This window comes from Pan paniscus, chromosome 10 (assembly GCF_029289425.2).
Source record: "Pan paniscus chromosome 10, NHGRI_mPanPan1-v2.0_pri, whole genome shotgun sequence".
Taxonomy (NCBI): domain Eukaryota; kingdom Metazoa; phylum Chordata; class Mammalia; order Primates; family Hominidae; genus Pan; species Pan paniscus.
This window is the reverse complement of record NC_073259.2, coordinates 6625161-6652620: the sequence shown is the minus strand read 5'-3', so window position 1 is coordinate 6652620 and position 27460 is coordinate 6625161. Positions and strand designations below refer to the sequence as shown.

At 37.8% G+C, this 27460-nt stretch overlaps 1 protein-coding gene across 22 annotated transcripts in view; it reads right to left on the bottom strand.

Moving 5' to 3' along the window:
• Nucleotides 1-27460, bottom strand: part of ERC1 (ELKS/RAB6-interacting/CAST family member 1) — a 535420-nt gene that overhangs the window by 372786 nt on the left and 135174 nt on the right. For all 22 annotated transcript variants that reach the window (XM_055095228.2, XM_055095230.2, XM_055095233.2 and 19 more), the window contains one exon: nt 6992-7159. In XM_055095228.2, the coding sequence (XP_054951203.1) occupies nt 6992-7159 (168 nt within the window). The remainder of the gene's footprint in view (nt 1-6991; nt 7160-27460) is intronic.

The window sequence follows — 27460 nt, the reverse complement described above, 5'->3', positions numbered from 1 at the left end:
AAGTTTGAGACCAGCCTGACCAACATGGCGAAATCCCGTCTCTACTAAAAATACAAAAATTAGCTGGGCGAGGTGGCAGGCGCCTGTAATCCCAGCTGCTCAGGAGGCTGAGGCAGGAGAATCACTTGAACCCGGGAGGCAGAGGTTGCAGGGAGCCAATATCACGCCACTGCACTCCGGCCTGGGTAACAGAGTGAGACTCAGTCTCAAAAAATAATTAATTAAATAAAATAAAAAAGAAGCACTAATAACATAAACCAATTTTGAAAACAGTTGTACTATCTGGTAAGTTTTAAGACACATAAAAGTTTGTAACATGATGAATTATTGGGGCAGTGTGGTGTACTAAGACAGCACAATTACTGATCCTCTGCTGCCTTCTGTGAAGGATGAAGAGGAAGGACAAAGAAAATATATACAAGATTTGCATGATATGTGTGTGTGTGTGTCTGTCTCTCTCCTGTTGCCATGTAAGACGTGCCTTGCTTCCCCTTCACCTTCTGCCATGATTATAAGATTCCCAAAGCCTCCCTAGCGACTCAGATATGGAAATGTGAGTCAATTAAACCTCTTTTCTTCATAAATTACTTAGTCTCAGGTAGTATCTTTATAGCTGTGTGAAAATGGACCAATACAAAAACTTTTCTAAAAATTTTTACCTAGTTAAAAATAAGAAATGCGTTACTTCCAAACAACCTTTGAATTCTAACCAGTATATCTTTTCTTCCAGCAACATGAATCATCTAAGGCTTTTTTAGTAGCTTGCTGTCATGTTCTCATGATCTGAAAGGCAAAGTTTAATGACTGAAGACCCACGCAATCTTTCAACACTTTGGTTTTAAATGAAGTAATCCTTATAGAATGAGAGCGAAGAAAATAGGAGCTGAAAAACAAATGTTATAAAAGTAAAATATATGCCCCTAACACTTATGACCTAATGAAAGTGATAATCCATCATGTCACCAACATTTTGGGTATAATCAGCCTAGAGCAACAAACAGGCTGCTGGCACAGTGGTGAATCGAGTCTTTGTGCATCCAGATGCCTTCAGAAACTTGCACTGTATGAAATCAAATAATGAAATCACTCCCCTCCTCACAAACTCCACAACTGCAATAACCAGCGAAATTTTAAAAATTCATATTTTACTAATAATATCCTACACTTAAAGAAAAGTTTAATAGGAAATGGAACTCAAAAGGCTTACGCATTATTAATCATAGTAAAAATTACAAGTAACTTCTAATCCACTAAAAGTTGTCTGGTCATATTTCTTACCAACATGTTATTGTGCCTAATAAGAAGTAAATGTATGAGAAGCACAATGGGAGAAAAATATACAATGATCAAGTGCATGAGAAGTGAAAAATGTTTTGAAACTATTAGGTCTATTACTTGAAAATATTCCTATTGAAAGATCAAAACTAATACCAATAAAATAAAATAAAAATCAGATGATCATCTCAATAGACCCCAAAAAAGCAGTTAACAAAATCCAGCATCCCTTTATGATTAAAACCCTCAGCAAAATTGGCATACAAGGGACATACCTTAAGCCATCTATGACAAAGCCACAGTCAACATTATGCTGAACGGGGGAAAGTTGAAAGCATTTCCCCTGAGAACTGGAACAAGATAAGGATGCCCACTTTTACCACTTCTATTCAACAGACCCAGCCATCCCATTACTGGGTATATACCCAAAGCATTATAAATCATGCTGCTATAAAGACACATGCACACGTACGTTTATTGCGGCACTATTCACAATAGCAAAGACTTGGAACCAACCCAAATGTCCAACAACGATAGACTAGATTAAGAAAATGTGGCACATATACATCATGGAATACTATGCAGCCATAAAAAATGATGAGTTCGTGTCCTTTGTAAGGACATGGATGAAACTGGAAACCATCATTCTCAGCAAACTATCACAAGGACAAAAAACCAAACACCACATGTTCTCACTCATAGGTGGGAATTCAACAATGAGAACACTTGGACACAGGAAGGGGAACATCACACTCCGGGGACTGCTGTGGGGTGGGGGGAGGGGGGAGGGAGAGCATTAGGAGATATACCTAATGCTAAATGACGAGTTAATGGGTGCAGCACACCAACATGGCACATGTATATGTATGTAACAAACCTGCACATTGTGCACATGTACCCTAGAACTTACAGTATAATAATAATAAAATTAAAAAAAAACAAACAAACAGTACTGGAAGTCCTCGTCAGAGCAATCAAACAGGAGAAAGAAATCAAGGACATCCAAATCAGTAAAGAGGAAGTCAAACTATCATTGTTCGCTGATGATAAGGTCATATACCTACAAAGCCCTAAAGACTCATCCAAAAGCTCCTAGATCTGATAAATGAATTCAGTAAAGTTTCAGGATACAAAACTAATGTACACAAATCAGCAGCACTACTACACATCAATAGTTACCAAGCTGAGAATCAAATCAAGAACTCAACCCCTTTTACAATAACTGCCAAAAAATAAAAAAAAAAAACAGTAAAATACCTAAACAAGGAAATGAAAGACCTCTACAAGGAAAACTACAAAACTGCTGAAAGAAATCACAGATGACACAAACAAATGGAAACATATCCCATGCTCATGGATGGGTAGAATCAATATTGTGAAAATTACCACACTGCCAAAAGCAATCTACACACTCAATGAAATTGCCATCAAAATACCATCATCATTCTTCACAGAACTAGAAAAAACAATCCTAAAATTCATATGGAACCAAAAAAGAGCCTGCATAGCCAAGGCAAGACTAAGCAATAAGAACAAATGTGGAGGCATCACATTATTCAACTTCAAACTATACAAGGCTATAGTTGCCAAAACCAGTCATGGTACCGGTATAAAAACAGGCACACAGACCAATGGAACAGAATAGAGAACCCAGAAATGAAGCCAGACACTTACTGCCAACTGATCTTCAACAAAGTAAAGAAAAACACAAAGCAGGGAAATGACACCCTATTCAACAAATGGTGCTGGGATAACTGGCAAGCCACATGTGAAAAATGAAACCGGATCTTCATCTCTCACCTTATACAAAAATCAACTCAAGATGGCTCAAAGACTTAAATCTAAGACTTGAAACCATAAAAATTCTAGAAGATAACACTGGAAAAACTCTTCTAGATGTCAGCTTAGGCAAAGACTTCATGAACAAGAACCCAAAAGCAAATGCAACAAAAAGATAAATAGATGAGACTTAATTAAACTAAAAAGTTTCTGCACAGCAAAAGAAATAGTCAGAAGAGTAAACAGACAACCTACAGAATTGGAGAAAATATTCAGAAACTATGCAACTAACAAAGGACTAATACCCAGAATCTACAAAGAATTCAAATCATCAAGTAAAAAACAAATAATCCCATCAAAAAGTGGGCTAAAGACATGAATAGACAATTCTCAAATGGCCAAAGAACATATTAAAGCTCAACAAGGGCTGGGTGCAGTGGCTCACACCTGTAATCCCAGCACTTTGGGAGGCCAAGGCGGGCGGATTGCCTGAGATCAGGAGTTCAAGGCCAGCCTGGCCAACATGGTGAAACCCCGTCTCGACTACAAATGCAAAAATTAGTGGGGCGTGGTGGCGAGCACCCGTAATCCCAGCTACTCAGGAGGCTGAGGTAGGAGAATTGCTTGAACCCGGGAGACGGAGGTTGCAGTGAGCCGAGATTGCACCACTGCACTCCAGCCTGGGCGGCAGAACAAGATTCCATCTCAAAAAAAAAAAAAAGCTCTGCATCACTAATTATCAGTGAAATGCAAATCAAAACCACAATGCGATATAATTTAAAAATAAAAAAATAGATATTTGCATGGATGTGGTGAAAAGGGAACATTTTTACACTGCTGGTGGGAATGCAAACTAGCACAACCACTGTGGAAAACAGTATAGAGATTCCTTAACTAAAAGTGGACCTACCATTTGATCCAGCAATCCCACTACTGGTATCTACCCAGAGGAAAGGAAGGCATTATACGAAAAAGACACTTGCACAGGCATGTTTACAATAGCACATTCGCAATTCCAAAAAATATGGAACCAGCCCAAATGCCCATCAATCAACACGTGGATAAAGAAAATGTGATATATATATATATATATATATATATATATATATATATATACCACAAAATTCTACTGAGCCATAAAAAGGAACGAAATAATGGCATTCGCAACAAGCTGGATGGAGTTGGAGACCATTATTCTAAGTGAAGTAACTCAGGAATGGAAAACCAAACATTGCATGTTCTCATTTACAAGTGGGAGCTAAGCTATGAGGACGCAAAGGCATAAGAAAGATACAGTGAACTTTGGGGAGTCAAGGGGAAGTGGGAGTGGGTGAGGGATAAAAAGACTACACATTGGGTACAGTGTCCACTGTTCAGGTGATGGGTGCACCAACATCTCAAAAACCACCTCTCAAGAACTTATTCATGTCACCAAACACCACCTGTTCTCCAAAAACTACTGAAACAAAAAATAATAAAAAAAAGTTTAAGTTTTAACTCACTTTATTTGATGGATACTTTCTTAATGTAGCTATCAATTCTAACACAAAAGCAAGCACTGTACTTTAGTGGGAGAGAACTAAAAGCATTCTCATTCAGATCAGGTATAATGTGGAGATGTCCAGTATCGTGTAGTGTGGTACGCATAAGCAGAAGGAGAAGGAAATGGGCTACATACATTAAAACTGAACACAGGAAGATAATTATTATTTAGAAATGATAACACTACATATTTGGAAAAGCCAAAAGAATAAACTAAAAAAAAATCCAAACCTTTAAGAGAATTCAGTATGATGACTAAGTACAAAACTGATATAGAGAAATCACAAGCCTTCATGTGCACAAAAAAACAAGCAGTTAGAAGATGTAATGAAAAACATAACACTTTATAACAAAAAGAAAACCTAGGAAGAAGCTTAATAAATGTATAAAATCTATTATGAAGGAAACATTAAAACATTTCTGAGAAACAAAAAATGAATTCATGGAAAGATATACCCCATTCTTGTCAATTCTCTATAAATTAATAACTACAAATTTTATATACTCCCAATAAAAAACACAACGGAAAGAATTAAAGGCAGGAGATGATAAAAGCTGATTCTAAATTTCAAATGGAAAAATAGCCAAGAAAAAAAAAAAAGCTAGGGCACTTCTGAAAAAGAAACGTACCTTAGAAGGAATTAGCTATTAACATATATCACAAAAACACAAAAATTTAAACAATGTTACTGGATACAGACAGATCAATATCACTAGAAAATAAGAAATATTCTAAAATATAACTTTTGTAATATGTCACAAAATCCAGAAGCCTTAAAAAATTCACTTTATTTAAGAAGTCTGAACACACACACACACACACACACACACACACACACACACACACACGAGTCAAAAGCCAAACAGAGCTAGGAGCAGTGGCCTTGGGAGGCTGAGATGCGAAGATGGCTTAGGGCCAGGAGTTTCAGACCAGCCTGGACAACATCTGTTTTATTTATTTCTTTTTTTTTAAAAAAGGGGGGCTGGTGCAGTGGCTCACGCCTGTAATCCCAGTACTTCGGGAGGCCCAGGTGGGTGGCTTGCTTGAGGCCATGGACTTCAAAACCGGCCTGGCCAACATGGTGGTAAAACCCCGTCTCTACTAAAAATACAAAAAATTAACCAGATGTGGGGGCGGGCACCTGTAGTCCCAGCTACTTGGGAGGCTGAGACAGGGGAATCACTTGAACCCAGGAGGCAGAGGTTGCACCGAGCCGAGATCGTGCCACTGCACTCCAGTCTGGGCGAGAAAGTGAGACTCCATCTCAATAAATAAGCCAAACAAGAAGAAATGTTTAGAACTCACATCAGACAAAAGAACTAATTTTTAAATTGGGAAGAGATTTCTACAAATCAACTTTTAAAAAAGCAGGAAAGAACTCAAAATAAAAATGGGTAAAGCATATAAACAAATAATAGAAAATAGAAAGGATGTTAAATATAAAAGTCTGTTCGACTTTACTTCCAATGAAAGAACTGCAACTACACTGACATTGTTTGCTCACCTATCAGACTGCCAAAAAGTGAAAAAGCCTTTTAACACACTCTGCAGACAAGTATGTGGGAATATAACACTTTCATCACGGATAGTAAAAATGAAACTTGGTACAGTCTCTTTAAGATTACTTGGCAAAATCCATCAAAATTATAAATGCGTATCCTCTCACTCAGCAGTTCAACTTTAAGGACTTTATCCTAGAAATATACTTGACTTGACATATGTATAAACTAAACATGTACAACATTTTTTACTATTAATCATTTTATGTAAAGGAAGAAATTTTTAGCAAAATTAATGTCCATCAGTAGAAATTTTGCTATAGTATATCCATACAATGCTGTTAGTAACAACAATGAAGAAACCCTTGGAAAGAATACCAAAATATATTAACTGAAAAAAGGGGAAAGAACAAGCACTAAGGAACAGTAAGATTTGTATTGAAATAGACACACACACTTTTTTTTGCTCATATATGAATTATGTGTTTGTCTGGATGCTACTGGTCTCAGCTTAAAATTGTCATCTTATTAAACACACAAATGAAGTTGTACTATCCCAAGTCCATGTACTAAACCAGTTTAGTACAGTTTCAATAAAAGACAGAAGGGGCAGAAGAATGTCAGTTCAAACACTTTGGCAATTTACAAGGCACTTGTGAGAAACAGCATGAAAAGCACTACTGGAAGATACTAACAGTGTTTAAATTTTTAAAAACTGAATATATAGAGCAGTCTTAACAATCTACCTACCGCAACAACAATTCCAAATTACTAATCACAAAAATATAAACTGAAAAATGAGCAAGAAACTCTGACAGCATTTAGAAATAACTTAGTGGTAGGAGTGAAGATGTATGAGGAATGGGCCACTGAACTCGAAACACCTGCACCTTACCTTCTTCTGAAGAACATTAACCTTCCGCTCCTTCACATCCAACATGTCCTTGAGGTCATGTATCTCTCCAGCTTGTGTCCCCTTCTCTTCAGCCATATCCTGAATTTGTTTTGTCTTTTTATTCAACATGGTTTCCTTCTCTTCCAAACGCAATCGGAGAGCATCCACCTAAGAATGTAAGAGTTTTACAAGTGATGAATTAAAAAGAAAAGAATGTAATTCCTTTCAAATAGATATGTTATAAAGGTTATAAAGAGGTTGAGTTTTGTTATTCTATAAAAGTAGTATTATCTACATCTATGTTTCTCTGGATTCAGAGTCCAGTGTGCTCACCGTTACACAATGGAATCTCTACAACTATGTTTCTCAAACTTCACGCACATCAGAATCATCTGGAGGGCTAAATCAAGCCCTTAGTTTCTGATTCAACAGGGTTGGGGTTCAAAATCAGTATTTCTAACAAGTTTCCAAGTGAAGCTACATTGCTTTAGAAAATCTAAAATGAGGAAAAGGGAAAAAAAGCATCACCAAGCATAACACTGGCTATATCAGATAATACAGTCTAGTCATAGGCTATGAGGCTTTTATGAAAAACAACCCCATAATGCACTTAGATATCCATACAAAGCAAAAGCAAAGGTCTACTTTTTAGACAGCAAGACTAACCAGCTAAAAAGTTTGGTAACTAGTTACCTTTATCCCTGAAGTTTAATGCCTTTCATTAGATATAACTTTAAAATAACAAGAAATCTAATGATACTTATTTTAAAATCCATTCACAGAAAATTTTATTAAGCTTTTAGCACCCCACACATAGATTCAGTGCTGTTCAACAGGAAAATAATGAGTCATATTTTCAAGCCGAAAATTGTTAATAAGCTGTTTTACATTCTTTTTTCATTATTGTCATTTCAAACATATAACCCATATAAAAAACTATTAATGAGCTATTTCATATTTTTTCATACTAAGTCTTTGATATCTAATGTATATTTCACCTTTATATCACATCTCAATTTGGGCTAGCCACATTGCAAGTACTTAATAGCCACAAATGGCTGGTGGCTACCAGACTGAACAGTGCAAATCTAAGAAATCAAGTATGGTTCTATGGTCTCTCATCTTTAACTTGTCTTATTTTTCCTATCTGAACGTGGATTAAACCACAAAGAAAATATGAATAATGTTTCATATTTAGGGTACATCAAAGCACTCAGGAAGATCTAATACAGGTTGAACATCCCCAAATCTGAAAATCCAAAATCCAAAATGCTCCAAACTCCAGAACTTTTTGAGCACTGACACGACACTTAAAGGAAATGCTCAATGGAACATTTTGGATTTTCGGATTAGGAATGCTCAACCAGTGAGCATAAGTATAATGCAAATATTCCCAAACTCAAACTCTGAAACACTTCTAGTCCCATGCATTTTAGGTAAGGGATATCCAATGTGTAGCCTATCTAAACTACAAGGTATCTGAGAAGCAATACTGTGTGTGCGGTGGTACTTCCTGTTCAGTTAAGTAGTATGGAAAATTTCTTAACAAGACTAGTCTCATTGGAGACTGCTATAATAAGTACTTGCTACTACTGTAAGTACTTACAAATTATGTTGGACCATATGGAAAGGAAAAACATGTAGATAAACCATAGTTCACTCTGCTAAACTACATTTCTACCAACTACTTCTATGCGACCAGTCTCACCAAGCCAGAAAGTAGGGAATAATCATTTGAGCTCCCATTTGTCATTATTCACCACAAGTTCTACCATGCTCCTTCAAAAGAGTCTTTCATCTGTAATTTACCTCTATTCTACTTTAATATACATAGTTAACCTAATTATAATCTGGAAAGATCTACCCGAGAACTTTCAAACTCTAAATTTTTTTTCTGAATCACAAATACTATTCTTTTCTTCCTCCTACACCTACTAAATCTACCCTTTGTCCATAGCATGACCTCTGATCTATCATCCTTCTTTTTTTGTCATTCGTCTTTATTCTGGTTTTTGTTTTGTTTTGTTTTCCTCCCAGCTTAAGCAATGATTTCAGTCTCATATCAACTCCTTAAAAAAAAACATACCTGTTTTACTTTACTACTTTATTTCTGAATTAAACAGTTTTCTGGGCCTTCCTGCATGTGTTCATGTATATTTTTGTCACCATATACAGTAATCCCCCCTTGTCATCAAAGAATATAATCCAAGACCCCCAGTGGATGCCTGAAACCACAGACAGTATCAAACCCTATACACACTATGTTTTTCCTCTATATACATACCTATTACATAATAAAATTTAATTTACAAATTAGTCACAGTAAGAGATTAACAACAATAACTAGTAACAAAATAGAACAATTATAACAATATGCCAGCATCATTACTCTTATGCTTTGGGGCCATTATTAAATAAAATACGGGTTATGTGAACACAAGCACTGATACTGCAACAGTCGATCTAATAACGAGACAGCTACTAAGTGGCTAAGGGGCAGGTAGTGTGGATACGTGGATACACTGGACAAAAGGAAGATTCACCTCCAGGGTGGAGCACAGCAGAATGGCATAAGATTTCATCACACTACTTAAAAAAAAGCTGAACTTAAAATCTGTGAGCTGTTCTTTCCTGGAATTTTCCATTTAATATTTTCAGACCACAGGTGACCACAGGTAACAGAAACCAAGGAAAGCAAAAAAGCAGTTAAGGGAGGACTACTGTATATACGTTAAAATCCTCACAGTTCTGTTCTCAGGTATCGTATTTTCTTCCCTTGCATTCTCCCTGCAGAAAACGTCACACTCTCTCACGGCAATGTGGGGAACTGGGCCGTGGAGGAGATAGCAGGCCCAAGATCTCACAGCTACAAATAAGCAGAGATTTAAGATTACGTGGTCTTGCCTCCAGACCCCACACTCTTAACCACTAATTCTCTAACACCACCCTCACCCACAGGATCACAGCGGGGAATTCAAGGTCCTCCGTGGTCAGACGGTCCCAATGTACCAGCACTGCCTAACCTTTGCCATATGCCTCCTTGCCCCACTTCCAGTGGCTCTCCATTGCAGCAGTACTGCCATTCTCTGAATAAATACTATACTTTCCTTCTTTCTTGTCATTGTTCACATTTTGTCCTATGCTTGTAATATCCTTAACCCTCTACCACTTAAAAAAAATCTGCCTACTGAACACATCTTTCAAGGTCCTTTTCCTACGCTACCATTTTAATAAATATTTTCCAAACCCCCAACAGACAAATACTATCTCCCTCATCCTTTCTCAGGGTATTTTGTAATAGAATTTAACACTTTTTTTTCTACTTATAGAACTTAATAACATTATTATACAGAACTTACCAATATTTCTATATATAATATATTATATATAACATATATTATATATTACATATTATATACAACTAATTATATATAACATATATTATATAATATATTATATACAACATATGTATTATATACAACATGTATTATATAATATATATCATATATTGTAATTATATCATATATGATATATAATATATATAATTATATAATATATGATATATAATTATATATAATTATATGATATATATTTATAATTTTATATATTTATATATTATGTAAATAAATATAATTATATTATATATAATTATATTGTATGTATTATATATTATATATAATATAAAACAATATATAATTATATATAATTATATTTTATATATAATTATATAATATATACATTTATATATTTATATATTATATATACTATATATGATACATATATTTAATTTATATAAATATATTATATATTATATAATATGTATTATATATAATACATATAAATAATATACATAATATGTAATATATTATAAATTATATATTTTTTTGTTTTTTTGAGACAGTCTTGCTCTGTCGCCCAGGCTGGAGTGCAGTGGCACAATCTCGGCTCACTGTTAACCTCTGCCTCCTGGGTTCAAGAGATTCTCCTGCCTCAGCCTCCCTGGTAGCTGGGACTACAGGTGCATGCCACCATGCCCAGCTAATTTTTTTTGTATTTTTAGTAGAGACAGGGTTTCGCCATGTTGGCCAGGCTGGTCTCGAACTCCTGACCTCAGGTGATCTGCCTGCCTCGGCCTCCCAAAGTGCTGGGATTACAGGCATGAGCCACCACTCCTGGCCCATATTTTGCCCACCCTTTTATCCTCAGTAATCCTATCTCACTTAAAACATTTAGCACTATAAAGTAGCTAACATTATCTCCCTATTTTAAAAGATGATAAAACTGTGACTCAGCGTAGTTAAATAGTTTACCTCATATTGTATTAAAGAACTGGTGAGTAGAAGGACTATGGCCGGGCGTGGTGGCTCACACCTGTAATCCCAGCACTTTGGGAGGCCAGGATGGGCAGATCACAAGGTCAGGGTATAGAGACCATCCTGGCCAACATGGTGAAACCCCGTCTCTACTAAAAATACAAAAATTAGCTTGGCATGGTGGCGCATGCCTATAATCCCAGCTACTCGGGAGGCTGAGGCAGGAGAATTGCTTGAACCAGGGAGTTGGAGGTTGCGGCGAGCCGAGATGGTGCCACTGCACTCCAGCCTGCCAATAGAGCGAGACTCTGTCTCAAAAAAAAAAAAAAAAGAAAGAAAAAGAAAAAGAAAAAAGAACTGATGAGTAGAAGGACTGGAACTCAAAGACTAGATATGACATCAAAGATTATAATCTGTTATCACATACCAAAGAATACCAGCATAAAGGAACACAGGTGAACACAGGCAGGCAGGGAAATCTCTCCTATGAACAGTATGTCAAAAGAGTCAGAAAAGTTTTCTAAAAGAATAAATGTCTGAATTGGTTTTTGAATGATGAAGAGAACATCACTAGATACAAAAGGGAAGGCAGAGAGAAATGCATGGATATCTAGGAAGAGGAAATAGAATACTTTAAAATCTAGAAACATGAAACAGCATGATATACTTATAAATTCATTTGGTATTGCTTGGCATAAAGTAAGAGAAGAAGGAGAAGAGACAAGCCTGAAAAGATAGTAGATCATAAATCCTTGCCTGCCAAAATAAGATGCTTAAATTTTATCCTACTTGCAAATGGAAGTCAGTGAAGATTTTTAAGCAGGAGAAAGTCATGGTATTTGTATATCGGAAAAGTTACACTGGGCTGGTTACTGGAGACACAAAGATAACTAAGATATTTCCTGTCTTCTGCTGAAGTTACAACCTAATGGAGAAGAATGTTGCCAAAATAGATCACATAAATATATTATAGAAAGTGCTGCAACAGAAGTGTAGAGAATATTTTCTTAAAGTACAGAAAAGAAGCACTCAGCTTGCTTGGAGATACCTCAAAGCACGTAAAGATGAGCAGAAGATGGCTGGTGAGGAAGATAATGGAAGAACCTTTGAGCAGAGATAACACAAATAATGAAGATTAGAAAGGATGTTAACTTCTCAGAGAGCTATGAATAGAGAATTGCTAAAGCATAGAATAGGCGGTAAGTTATGTGAGGTGCAGCAGAAGACAAGGCCTTAGCCACGGAAAGCATCAGTGTCATGTCTAGGAGCTTGACTTTTATTAGTTGTATATAAGGGATAAAAGAGAGGTAAGTCAAACATGGGTTCCCAGGTTTCTGATGAAGAAGACTAAATGGGTTTTAGCTTTGAGAGAGAATAAGAACCTTATTTTTGGTGTGTTATTTCTGACATGACATATATCTTAACAGTCTCCCTGATAATACCTGAAATGCTTTGATAATAACCTGAAAATACCTGATAATGACCTGAATATGAGCTAGAAATCCAGAAAAACCTAACTGTTTTACTCACTTAGGACTGCCCTAACAAAGGACCACAAACCAGGTGGCTTTAAACAATAGATTTTTTTTTTTCCTCTCAAAGTTCTGGAGTTTAGAAGTCTGACATAAAGGTGTAGCAGGACCTTGCTCTCTATGAGGGCTCTGAGAAAGAGCCTTCCTTGCCTCTTGCTGTCTCCTGGCTCCTCGTCTTGTAGACGATGCATCACTCCAATCTCTGTTTCCACCTTCACTTCACCCTCTTCTTTGTATCTTTATATGTCCTCTCTCTTCTATAAGGACACCAGTCATTGCATTTAGAACCCACTCCATCATGATCTTATCTCAAACCTTAACTAATAATAGCTTCAAAGACCCTATTTCCAAATATGGTCACATTCTGAGTACCAGGTAGACACAGATTTATGGAGGATACTATTCAACCCACCACACCTACTGCTACAAAACACCCAGAAATGCTAGGTAAAGCACAACAAACTTCTTTTCAAATTCATAGATCAGCATGCATATAAGCATATACAGAAGTGTACACATAGAGAAAGAGACAACATCACTAAAATGTTGAAAACAGAGACTAGAAGCCCGAAGTGGTAAGCTTATAACAGAAGTGACGCCTGTCCTGCTTTTTCATTGACTTGTTTCCGTGACCTGGAGAACTGAGTTTGGAAGATGCCTCCAGTAACAGAAAATAAGATATCAGGGCAACACAAAGGTTAGGTTGGAACAGGAAGCAAAATCCCAAGCCCCTTTGGGCAAGTACCCTGCTCTAGAGAAGCCTCAGGCACCCACATGTTCTGAATGTTCCCTTCCATTACCATTCTCAGACCCTCTGGTCTCAGGACTCCTCAGCACTCTTCAAAATTACTGAGGACCGGCAGGGCACAGTGGCTTAGGCCTGTAATCCCAGCACTTTGGAAGACCAAGGTGGCCAGATCACCAGAGGTCGGGAGTTCAAGACCAGCCTGACCAACAGGGAGAAACCCTGTCTGTACTAAAAATACAAAATTAGTCAGGCGTGGTAGCGCATGCCTGTAATCCCAGCTACTCAGGAGGCTGAGGCAGGAGAATCACTTGAACCCGGGAGGCGGAGGTTGCAGTGAGCTGAGATCACGCCATTGCACTCCAGCCTGGGCAACAAGAGCAAAACTATGTCTCAAAAAAAAAAAAAAAATTTACTGAGGACCCCCAATTATTGAGTTTTTATTTATGTGAGTTATATCTATCAATATTTGCTATACTCAAAATTAGGGCCAGGTGCGGTGGCTCACACCTGTAATCCCAAAACTTTGGGAGGCTGAGGCAGAAGGATCACTTGAGGCCAAAAGTTCGAGACCTCCCTGGGCAACATAGCAAGACACTATCTCTACAAAAAAAATTTTTTTAAAATTAGCCAAGTGTGGTGGCACACACCTATAGTTCTAGCTACTCGGGGGTCTGAAGCAGGAAGATCGCTTGAGCCCAGGAGTTCAAGGCTTCAGTGAGCTATGATCACACCACTGTACTCCAGCCTTGGTAGCAAAGCAAGACACTGTATCTTTTAAAAAAAAAAAAAATTAGAACAGCTTTTAAATAACAATAAACCCATTATGTTAATCAAAGTAACATTTTAATTTCAAAAACCTGTATTTTCCCCCTAAAATAGTAAGAAGAATGTAATTGTTTTAAATTTTTGCAAATCTCTTTAATATCTGGCTTATAACGGGGGGGGGGGGGGCGGTGCACGAGGAGACTAGCTTTAGAATAAATGCAATTTTGGTACCATCTAACAAAGCTTAAATGAAAGACCCAAAAGAATGAAACTATTTCCAAGTATTTTACCAGCATCACAAAACAAAGTTCAGTAATATTTACAGGAATACAAAATGCCTAGCACCCAACAAGGTAAAACTCACAATGCTTGGCATCCAACCCAAACTCACCAGACAAGCAAAGAAGCAGAAAAACACAACTCATAATACAAGGACAAAAAGCATTCAGTGAAAACTGAGATCAGAAATAACACAGATTACGGTATGATCTCACTTACATATGGAATCTGAAAAAAGTTGAACTCAAAGAAACAGAGAAGAGAATGGTGGTTACCAGGGGCTGGGGATAGGAACAGGGAGAGGAATGGGGAGATGCTGATCAAAGGGTACAAACCCTCACTTATAAAACAAGTAAGTTCTGGGGATCTAATATACAGCAGCGTGTAATTAATAATGCTGTATTATATACCTGAAATTTGCCAAGAGAGTAAAAATCACAACACTCCACCATGCAAACAAAAAAAGGTCCAAAAGGGAAGTGTCAGAACAGACTGAATATTGATTCAGTTAAAAGAAAAGGACTGCAACCACAGAGTAAAGACCTTAGTGGAATATGAAATTCAACAACCAGGCTGCTCAAGATGCCAAAGAACCCACTGACTCTTATCCACTGGCATTCAGGCACAGCTCAAGCCAGCCAGTATCACTACTAATCCTATTTGACAGTATCAGGTTTGGTTCCTATTAGCTGAACCCATTACAAGGCATCAGTCATGGCGAAGGTGCTTACTGAATCTGGTGACCCTTCTACACAGTTAAGGAGGTCAAAGCCTTAGAAAAGTATACGTCAGAAATTTGAAAAATAAATAAATCATATAATCATTTGCATCTAATTACTACACGCTAATCTGTATTTTGTATACTATATATTAATCTACCACTACCTCTGACCAAAAGCAAAAAACAAAGCACCTCATTAAAAAAAAACAAAACAAAACAAAACCGGCCAGGTGTGGTGGCTCACACCTGTAATCGCAGCACTTTGGGAGGCCGAGGCGGGTGGATCACTTGAGGTCAGGAGTTCAAGACCAGCCTGGCCAACAACGTGAAATCCCGTCTCTACTAAAAATACAGAAAAATTAGTCAGGCGTGGTGGTGCATGCCCGTAATCCCAGCTACTCGGGAGGCTGAAGCAGGAGAATCACTTGAACCTAGGAGGCGGAGGTTGCAGTGAGCCAAGATTGTGCCACTGCACTCCAGCCTGGGTGATGCACTCCAGCCTGGGTGACAAGAGCAAAACTCCGTCTCAAAAAAAAAAAAACACCCCACATTATTTTATCCTGTATCTCCTAAATACACAAATTCTTACTACAAAGGCAAAAAGCTTAGGCATTCAAACCTAAAGTCTCAACTGCCTAATTTTCTTGTCTCTCAGTTCTTCTAAGCATTAATTTCAGGAAAATAAAAGCCTTTCCATCTGTGGGACATGGATTTGTATGTAGGAACACATCCCTCATCACTTCTAAGTGTTTTTCATTCTGATGGCACCACCATCACACAGGACAACATTTGTGAGACCCCACATTGCTGCCTCTTTATGAAAGGCACCCAGATGCCCAAGCTGCACTTTATATTGGATCCATGATTCAGTTAAGTGACCTGGAAACATGTCAATGCTGACCGGACATAAATACCCGCACGGCACTGAGAGAGCATCAAGTATGAATTGGTGACCGAAAAACGTGACTGAAAAGGGAAAGAATAAGAACTCTTGTTATAAACATACAAACCTTTAGTATAAGTGTGGCTGGAAACACAGGCTTTGATACAAAAAATATTTCATATAATAAATATTAGGAACAGAAACTGCCCAAGTCCATACCCCTAATTATTAAATGATCTTTTATTGACTAAGTATTCAATTCAAATCACCTGTGTACACTTTGTCTTAGTCTGCTTTTTTGTGCAGTACAGAATTCAAATACGCTAGTCTGGAGATTTGAGATAAAAACCACCACAAAAACCACTTTGCTACTACCAGATTAATTGCTCTGAATTCTACACTGATCTTTTGGTTTGGAGTGAACTAAATTTGTAGTATAATTTTGCGTGAGGTCCGTATTTTACAAACCACAAAAAACATATTCAGGAAAACCCCTCAAAGGCCAGCAGGACACACACAGTCATTGCCCTGACACCAGTCCTGACAGGAGGAATAAAACCTCGTTTATTCACACCAGCGGAGCTGCAGGAACAGCATTCGCCCAACTTGTCAAGTTTGTCTGTGGCAAACAGGTCACGCCAACTTCAATAAAAACAGAAGGCTTCTGTCTACATGGTTTCCTCTACCAATGGAAGTGAACAGAAAATGGCTACCCTACTGTTTTGGCCTCTCACTTCTGATCAAAAAACAATTAATTCTGGCCGGGCGCGGTGGCTCACACCTGTAATCCCAGCACTTTGGGAGGCCAAGGGGGCGGATCACAAGGTCAGGAGATCGAGACCATCCTGGCTAACAGGGTGAAAGCCCATCTCTACTAAAAAAATACAAAAAAATTAGCTGGGTGTGGTGGTGGCGCCTGTAATCCCAGCTACTCGGGAGGCTAAGGCAGGAGGATGGTGTGAACCCGGGAGGCGGAGCTTGCAGTGTGCCAAGATTGTGCCACTGCACTCCAGCCTGGGCGACAGAGAGAGACTCTGCCTCAATAAAAAAAAAACAATTAATTCTGTCAACGTACCTTAACTTTCCTTTGTTTTAAATCAATAAACAGATCTATCTAAAGGCAAATTAGTAGTAATAACTAGTTGCATGGATATGTGGCTTGTTTCCTATCATTCCCCTCTTGGCTTTGCCAGCATGACACTTTTCCTTTCTAACTCTGTGATCACACTTTTCCGTGTTCTCCATCCTCTGTCATTTCCTCCTCCTCACATCTCACTGCATGGAGCCTCCTCTGGAGAAACTAATCCAATTCTAAGGCTTTCACCGCCGCCTCCACAGCTTCCAAAGCTTTATTCCTGGCCCCAACTAGTTCTAAAAACCCAAAATTCTAATAACTTTTATTTAAACCACATCTTCCATTGATTAGTTTAGAATGAGACATTTTTAAGAATTCTTTATTTTAATGTATGTTAAATCTGACTGGTATCTATTATATTTTCTACAATTTTCCTGTATTCTGCAGTACTTCATAAATTTTTTTAACAGTTAAATAACTGAATTTAAACTCCCAACTTTAAAGCTGAGAAAAATCAAGGCCCAAACTAATTAAGTAACTTGCTCAAGTCCACTCTAAATGATATATCCTATGACTGCATCTCCCATTGTTCCCACCTAGATGGGAGGCTGAATGCTACGTGAAGGGCACTGAGCCATGGGACTGACAGCATTACAGACCACATGGAAGTAAACTGTTTTAGAGTACTGTTTCAACAAACTGCATTGAGCTCTGTTTGATACCCCATACTTGACAAAAAGATGAAAAGCTCAGATATCAAAATAGTCAAGATAGAAATGAGTCATTGCACAGTACACAGTTAAAAAAAAAAAAGACTATACGTTTCACAAATTTATATTCTGAAAAATTAATGTTGATACCTTCACTCATTTTCCCTTGAAAACTCATAGCAGACAAAGAAGACACAGTATTGGCTACACAAAGTATACTGCAGTAAGTGCTATTCAGGTACGCAGCCCCAAGGAACTCTTGGCCTCTGCAAACCTGATAAAGCATGGCAGTCAGCCAACCTACTTTGACCCCTTTAAGCCAACACATAACGTAACACTTCCTCGTTCTGGTATCAGAACTAAGATCAACAAAGCCTTATAACTCTATGTGAAAACCCTCACAGAAAGGGAGAATTCCTTATAGCTTTCTCTATGTGAAAACCCTCCTGGGCTCAAGTGATCCTCCTGTCTCGGCCTTCCAAAGTGCTGGAATTATAGGCATGAGTCACTCTGCCTGGCCACTGCCGAGGTCTTTACGCTTTCTTACAATTTCTGTCTTCACACACCTTGAGCTTCATTTTCATTTTGCCACTGTTGAAATATATATTCCATTTATTTCATTCCTATGCTCTTGACAGGGAAGATAGAAACAACCTAGATGCAGAATTCCACCTGCTCTATTATTTAGCAACATTGTACCAACAAGGAGAAGCAACAGACAAGCTCTTCCTTTTGTGATCTTTCTCTGAAATTCCTCACCTTTACTGAATAAACCTCAATTGATTTGCGAGTTTTGGCTGTAACGGCACTCTTACGGTAAGGTCTATGCCATACTATTATATTGAGGTTGGATTCGTTTTTCCTGTTACATTAATGCCTTTTCATCTCCTGTTTTTTTTTCTTGCATCTCATTCTTTTCTTCTTTCTAACATACATCTTTTAACAGTTCTTTCCATAGGGATCCTGGGTAGTAAACTCTCATTTGTATTAATCTGAAAGAAAAAGTCTTTCTTCTATCTTTACTGAAGAATGATGAGAGTTCAGCTTGGTACAGAATTCTGAGTTGCCAATGTTTTTCATTAAACTTTGAAGATTTTACACTACCATATTCTCACTACTGTTGTTGCAACTGAAAAGTCTGATGTTGGCCTAATTGTTAATCCTTTACAGGTAATGTATTTTTTCTCCCCAGCAGGTTGTTTGTTTTCTTTTTTAGAGACAGGGTCTCGTTCTATTGCCCAAGCTGGAGTGCAGTGGCACAATCATAGCTCACTACTGCCCTGAAGCCCTTAGGGTCAAGGGATACTCTCGCCTTAGACTTCTGAGTAGCCAGGACTACATGTACACAGCACACCTGGTAAGTTTTTTTTTCTTGTTGTTGTTGTTGCCTGGTTAGTTTTTTGTTGTTGTTGTTAGTTTTGTTGTTGTTTGTGGAGACGCGGTCTCACTGTTGCCCCGGCTGGTCTCAAACTCCTGGTCTCAAGTGATCCTCCTACCTTGACCTCCTAAAGTACTAGGATTACAGGCGTGAGCCATCATGCCCAGTCTACCTGGCAGTTTTTAAGATTAGTTTATCTATGGTTCCACTATGCTGTATGTAGGTGTAGATATTTTCCTGCTCAAGAATAATTTGTTCCTGAATTGAAGAATCCATTCCTATCATCAAAATCAGAAAAATTCTCAGCAATTCTCTCTTAAGATTGCCTCCCATTCTCTTTATCCGCTCCTGAAACTCCTACATATAAGTTGGGCTCAATTTACATAGAGTTCTTTTTAATAATTTCTATCTTCCTATCTTTCCTATTGCTTGCTGGGTAATATCTCATCAGATCTATGTTCCAATTCACTAACTGTTCCTGCAGCTCTCTATAATCTGCAACTACACTAATATACTGAGTTTTCCATTTTAGTTACTATATATTTCATGTCTAAAATCCTGTTTTGATCTTTTATAACCTGGTTGGTTTTATTTACAGTACCTTTGTTTTTTTCCTCGCGTTTTAAATCGTTTCTTTATGCATTTATTAATTATAATAGCTAATATTTACTGAGTGTTACTACATAGATAATTAACATTTAATTCTCACAACATTATGAGGTAAGGCTATTATTCTTCTCACAGATGAGAAAACTGAGGCAAAAAAGTATACACTCATACAGCAAGTGGCAGAGCCAAGATTCAAACACACTGTACTAAACAGCTAGTGCTAGCTGGGCACGGTGCCTCACGCCTGTAATCCTAACACTACGGGAGGCTGAGTTGGGAGGATCACTTGAGTCCAGGAGCTGAAGACCAGCATGGGCAACATAAGGAGGTTCTGTCTCTATAAAAATTAAAAATTAAGAAAATAAAAATTAAAAACCTAGTACTACTTCAGCTTTTGCTCTCAATAGTCATGAAACAACATCCTAACAAGTCATATCTGATCATCCATTCTGGAGAGTGTGCCCATGCCTCTCAGTCCGTCCTTTAATCATTTAGCTTATACTCTCGTTCTATTATCCAACGTTCCTAAGGGTCTGATCACTCCATTTGTTCTTACTCCCATTATTGGTTCAGGGGAGATTACAATCCACAAGTGACTAACTAACGCAGAATTGTAAATTCATTCTAAGCAATGCTTTTACCTGTGGGAATCTACACGTCCTAGGTTGAGAGAATGTCCCTTCAGAGCAGTTATGTCTATTCAAACTCAAACCTGCATGATGAGAGACCCTTCTCCACAAAATCAAAGCCAAGGAGAATAAGTCAGTCTCTCATATTGCCACTAATACTGATAGGAGGAATTTTTTTCTCGTCCGACCTTTCTCAGGATAGTACTAGATCTATGCGGAGGTCTTGGCTTCAGATCCCTGTCTCACTTAGGACCAAGGTCTATCTGTTGTCCACGTGTTATCGTTGATTCATGTAAAGTTCTACTCTTGTTTTGTTTTACTCTTTTTCCATTTATGTCCAATACCCATCCCTCCTTCAATATGCAGCTATTCTAATATGTTTTACTATGTTCCTGAATATGTATCTTAGAAACACAGAGGGTGATTTTTATATTCATACATGTTTTCAATGTATATTAATGCTACATACCTCAACCTGTTTTTTACTTTTAAAAAACGGGATGGATGCTGTTTTTTAAACAACACACTACTTGTAACAAGTACTGTAAAGTGAGCCGAGACTGCACCATCGCACTCAAGTCTGGGCAACAAGAGTAAAACTCCGTCTCAAAAAAAAAAAAAAAAGTAAACATAGATAGTACTTATATCTATCCCTGCTTCTGCATCACTGCTTTTGACTTTTGTACAGTATTCCATGGTACATATCCACAATACTTTATTTATCCAACCCCCTAGTAATAAACACTTATGCTGCTTTTAATTCCTTCTTCCCACAAATAATACTGTGGTGAACATCCTTATACATGTCCTTTTGTGGACCAGCAGGAAAGTTTTTCTGGGAAATATACCAAGGAATGGGATTACTGAAACCACCTACGTCATTTGTGTTACTGTTTGCCCAAATCCTCACAAGCACTGAATGTTATCTCACATTCTAATTTTTATCAATTTGATGAACAAAATATAGTATTTCATCATCTTTGAAATTTGCATTTCTTTATTTACTAGTGAGATTGATGATATCATGGCATAGTTGTTAACCACTTAGGTTTCTTTATCTGTTAATTGTCTATTCAAATCCTTCCCTCTCCCTATAGTCTCTATTGATTTTCGAGCTTTTTTTTTTTTTTTTTTTTTTGAGACAGAGTCTCGCTCTGTCGCCAGGCTGGAGTGCAGTGGCATGATCTCAGCTCACTGCAATCTCCGCCTCCTGGGTTCAAGCAATTCTCCTGCCTCAGCCTCCTGAGTAGCTGGGACTACAGGCACATGCCACCACGCCCAGCTAATTTTTTTATTTTTAGTAAAGATGGGGTTTCACCATGTTGGCCAGAATGGTGTCGATCTCTTGACCTCATGATCCGCCCGCTTCAGCCTCCCAAAGGACTGGGATTACAGGCGTGAGCCACCACGCCTAGCCTCAAGCATCTCTTTTTTATTCTTTATCTGAATCCTTACTATTTTAAGAGGCTCTAAAAAAACTCTTCTCCCAATCTCATCTGTTAGCTTTGCCAATGGTTTTCTTTCTTGAACAGAAATGCTTAAATTTGATGGAGTCATTTAAGTTATCTTACCCAATATATTCCTACTAAACATTTTCATTGATTAGCTTTATAGTTTCTCTTTAACACTGAGGTCTTTAATCCATCTAGAGTTCACTGTTTCATCTAGCATGAAGTAGGTGGCCAACTTTATTCTCCATATGGTATGTCAGTTTTCTCATACTTGCTTAATTTTGCACTAGTTTATGACTATCTCTCCACATAAATGTTTCTGATTTCACATTCCCTGTTCTTTTCATATCTGCTCCTTCCTGTGCTAGTTACCGCACTGTTCTGAGGTGCACTGTTTGGTTTCGTTTGGTTTACGACTCTGTATTTTCATGTCTCACAGGGCAGGGTTCTCCCATCTTCTCTTCTCTTTTTGTTTAATGTTAGAATAGCTTTATTCATCCATATACATTTTTAAAAATTTAATAGTGGTAAGATATACAGACATAAAATTTGCTATCTCAATCATTTTAAGTCTACAGTTCAGTAGTGTTGAGTATATTCACACTGTTGTACAACCAATCTACAGAACTCATTTCACCTTACAAAACTAAAATTCTATACCCATTAAACTCCACATTCTCTCCTTCCCAGCCGCTGGTAACCACCTTTCTACTTTCTGTCTCCATGAATTTGACTCTAGGTATGACAAGTGGAATCATATGTAGTATTTGTCTTTTTGTAACTCCTCCTTACAAAATTTAAAATAAAATGAATTCCTAAAAAATACTGTTTGTTTTTTTTTTGTTTGTTTTGTTTTGAGACGGAGTCTCGCTCTTGTCACCCAGACTGGAGTGCAGTGGTGCGATCTCAGCTCACTGTAACCTCCGCCTCCTGGGTTCAAGTGATTCTCCTGCCTCAGCCTTCCGAGTAGCTGAGATTACAGGTGCGCACCACCGTGCCCAGCTAACTTTGTATTTTTAGTAGAGACGGGTTTTCACTATGTTGGCCAGGCTGGTCTTGAACTCCTGACCTCAGATAATCCACCTGCCTCAGCCTCCCAAAGTGCTGGGATTATAGGTGTGAGCCACCGTGCCTGGCCGACTGCTTGGTGTTTTAATTGGAAATGCAGAAGAATATATACATTAACTTCAGGAAAACTGATATCCCTGCAGGATTAAATTATACCATCTATTGACATGGAGTATCTTTTAATTTATTTATTTTTCCTCATATCCTTGGGTAGAGTATTAGGCTTTCTTGTTTTTTCTTGGGGAGTGGGGAACAACTTGAGGATGAAAATGACTATTTTTAAATATTTGATAGAAAATATCGAATATTGGGCTGGGCGCGGTGGCTCATGCCTATAATCCCAGCACTCTGGGAGGCCAAGGTGGGCGGATCACAAGGTCAGGAGATTGAGACCAGCCTGGCTAACACAGTGAAACCCCATTTCTACTAAAAATACAAAAAATTAGCTGGGCGTGGTGGCATGCACCTGTAGTCCCAGCTAGTTGGGAGGCTGAGACAGGAGAATCACATGAACTTGAGAGGTGGAGGTTGCAGTGAGCCAAGATCGTGCCACTGCACTCCGGCCTAGGCGAAAGAGCAAGAATCTGTCTCCAAAAAAAAAAAAAGAAAGAAAATATCAAATATTTTCTCCTCGAAAGCCATCTGGGCCTTAGGATTTGGGAGGGAAAAAGGGATGAGGTTGATTACCATTTCAATTTCTATAACGACTGTTGTTCATGTTTTCTCTTATCTGTTGAACTTCTTCTGTCATTTTATATTTTTCCAGAAACTTATTTCTTCTTGTTTTTCAAGCTTATTCGAATATAATTGTTTAGAGTTGTCTTACATTATTTTTAAACTCTGTAGTACTAGTAGTTACTTTCCCTTTATCATCTGTAAGAGCTGTTCCTGTCCTATTAACCTTTTTCAAATAACTACCTCTTGGTGTTGTTTTATTCTCTATTAATTTCTCACCTTATATTTATTATTCTTTATTGTTTTTGGATTAACTCTGTTTTTTCTAAGTTTCCTGATTTGAACACCTAGATTACTTGCTTTTCTTTCTTATTTTCTGATAAATATGTTAAAAACTAGCTATTTCCCTCTAAACACTGCTTTAGTTACACCCCACAGATTTTTTTCTAATTATGTCCCACAAATGTTTATATAGAGAGCTTTCACTGCCACTCATTTTTAAGTGTTCAAATTTCTCCTTTAACCCACAGGTCATTTTGGTAGTATGTTTCAAGATTATAGACTTATTTTGGTTTTCTGCTGCTGTTCTTTACTACCTTTATTACTACTTTACTATCTTTACTCCTGATTTCTAATTTTGCTGCATTAGGAGTGCAAAGTCATGTGACTTTGACTCTTGGGAATTTTAAAGTTTCCTTTATGACCCAGTACATGGTTAGTTTTTACGACTGTTCAGTAAGTTCTTGAAAATATTGTTTATTCTCTATGTTAGGACAAAATTCTATATACACATCTATGAACTTGAGCTTGTTAATGTTATTAAAACTTTATGTTGATGCTTCTTTGTTTATTTGATCAAATTCTGACAGGAGCACATCCAACTGACCAACTACAATTGTTGATTTATCTGTTTCACCTCATTGCTGCTATATATACATTTATTTGTTTACTTATAGACAGAATCTCATGCTGTCACCCAGGGGTATGATCTTAGCTCACTGCAACCTCTACCTCCTGGGTTCAAGCAATTCTCCTGCCTCAGGCTCTCAAGTAGCTGAAAACTACAGGCATGTGCCACCACGCCCAGCTCATTTTTGTATTTTCAGTAGAGACAGGGTTTCACTATGTTGGCCAGGCTGGTCTCGAACTCCTGAACTCAGGTGATCCACCCACCTCGGCCTCCCAAAGTGCTGGGATTACAGGCGTTGGCCGCCGCGCCCAGCCCGCTTTATGTATTTAAATGCCATGCTGTTAGGTGCATCAATCGGCACGGTTATATTTTCTTGATCTACTGTTTCTTTTCTCAGCATATAACATTGCTCTGTGTGCCTTAAAAGATAATTTAATCAATATTAACATAAATCATATTTGGGAAGGCCTATTTTCCTGATATAACTTTTATTTTTAAATTTATTTCTATCTCTGTATTTTTAACTTTGCTGTTACTTTCTGTCTGTTTAACTCTTGTTGACATTATATTTCTGTATCTTTTTAGCCCAACTGAGATTTATATTTTCATTTTGATCCAAGTACTTATTTGTATTTATTGACTTTCCCATGATTTGTACTTATCTCAGCCTTCTTTTTCATGGTGTCCACATGCTATCACATTTCTTTTTCTCCCCTCCCCATTCTTCTCTATTCTCCACTGGGTAAACTGGGTTTTACTCTGACGGTTTGAAACTTATACATTCCATTCTGATTTTTCTAGCATATTAAGAGCCATACTTATGCTTGTATTTTCTTAAGCTTATCATTATCTTCTTAAGTAAGTAACTGTATTTTCTTAAGCTTATCATTATCTTCTTAAGTAACTTAATGTAACTGCTTAAGCTTATCAGTATCTACATCTTCCCACAAACAAGACATTACCCCATCACCACCGTAAGCAGTGCCATCTCACCAGCTGGAGTTGGGGGAGTGGTTGTGGCAGGAAGCAAGCCTCCCAGATCAGAACGCCTCTGGTATGATCATCTGTACCGCTGCTAGAACAAATGCTCTGTCCCAGGTATAGAGAGGATGCTGAAAGGGGAAGGAGCACTCCAAAGCCAGTCTACCTTCACGAGCAGACTTGAATATCATACCAGTGTCACCCTGCAGCACCCACCCCAACCCCTACCCCATAACTCCTACAATCCACATACAACAGTGAGAGAAACACATTCATCTGAAAAAGATTCGAAGCCCTATCTCTTTTCATAGTACCCAGTCCTCTTTTATTCTGAGCAGCTGTTTCAGAGATTTAGATAGATATATACAGATATATTAACAGATGCAGATAGAGAGATAGATATAGATCATCAGCCTTTGTTTTATTTGCCACTGTATCCCCAGTGCTCAGAAGAGTTCTCAGCAGGTACTCCCAAAACCGTGTTGAATGAAGAGATCAATCAATACATCTTTCTCTTCTTTCACAATCTCGTCACAAAAGATGCCTATCTCTTTCTGAGGCTATGTAATTCCATCAACCTAAATCCTTTTCTCCTCTCTACCAACATGAATTGTTTCTTCTTCTCCCCATCTTTCTTTGTGGCTAGTCCTCAACCTACCAATCAAACAAGAGTCATGGTCGTCTATGCACATCATAATTAGCGAAGTCAGAAATGATGAATTCCAGTCCCAAAACTCATACCAAGTAGTTGTATAGGCCTTCAGCATGTCACTATATTCTCTCTGCACAGGGAGGAATTGCAGCGTTATGATCAAGAACGCAAGTTTGGGGGTTTGAATAGATCGGGCACTAGGTCATGTAACCTCAGTCTCTCTAAGTTTTAACTCCCCATCTGTAAAATGTTACAGCAATTCTTATTTCTTAGAAGGTTACTCTAAGAATTAACTGGGAAAATGAAAGTATACAAACCCTCCATGGTACAAGACTCAGGTTAGATATTATCATACATATTCTTTAAATTACGGAAAGACTGGATGATCTCTAAAAATGCCCTCTAGTTCTAAGAATGTATTACTAACTCTTACTATGCTGAAGAAGTCAGAACTCTAGCTTCAAGTGGCACTGGGCTGGGACTGCAAGCAGAGGGTGCACGTCAAACAACAGCATCCAAGCTCTAGTGCCTAGTGCCGAAACATCCTAGAGCAAGGGCAGGTCCTCACCTCGTGCTAGATGCTGATCTCCTGAGCACCTCCGAAAAAAAGAACCACTTCCTCTTACTATTACTAAGATATAGATTATATTCCTTACCTATAATAAACAGAATTCCAAAACACAATTTCATGGAGAAGGGGAAAAACCTGTACTACTTTGAAGCAGTAAGGTGTACATTATTTTGGCTTATTGATACAATCAGCTCTGCTCTGCACATTGAGAATTCATCCTGAAAATACATTTAATGGTAGGTCCCTAGTATAGCATCACGATTTTGGAACAAGAAAAGAACTTTAATTCTTGAGAATACTGTAAATGATATATCAAAAGTCCCAGTGTTACTAGTGAGAGTAGCCTCAAGTGCCAGTCAAAAGTGGTATGCTAATAAGCAGTTCACAAAATTCTCAATTATAAAAGCAAAACAACAATAATTATCTTGTCTAACCCATGCCATTACTATGAAGAGCAAATAAAACAATAAAGATCAAATCAAATCAAAGTGCTATAAACTGTAAGGTGTTTCAAAATTT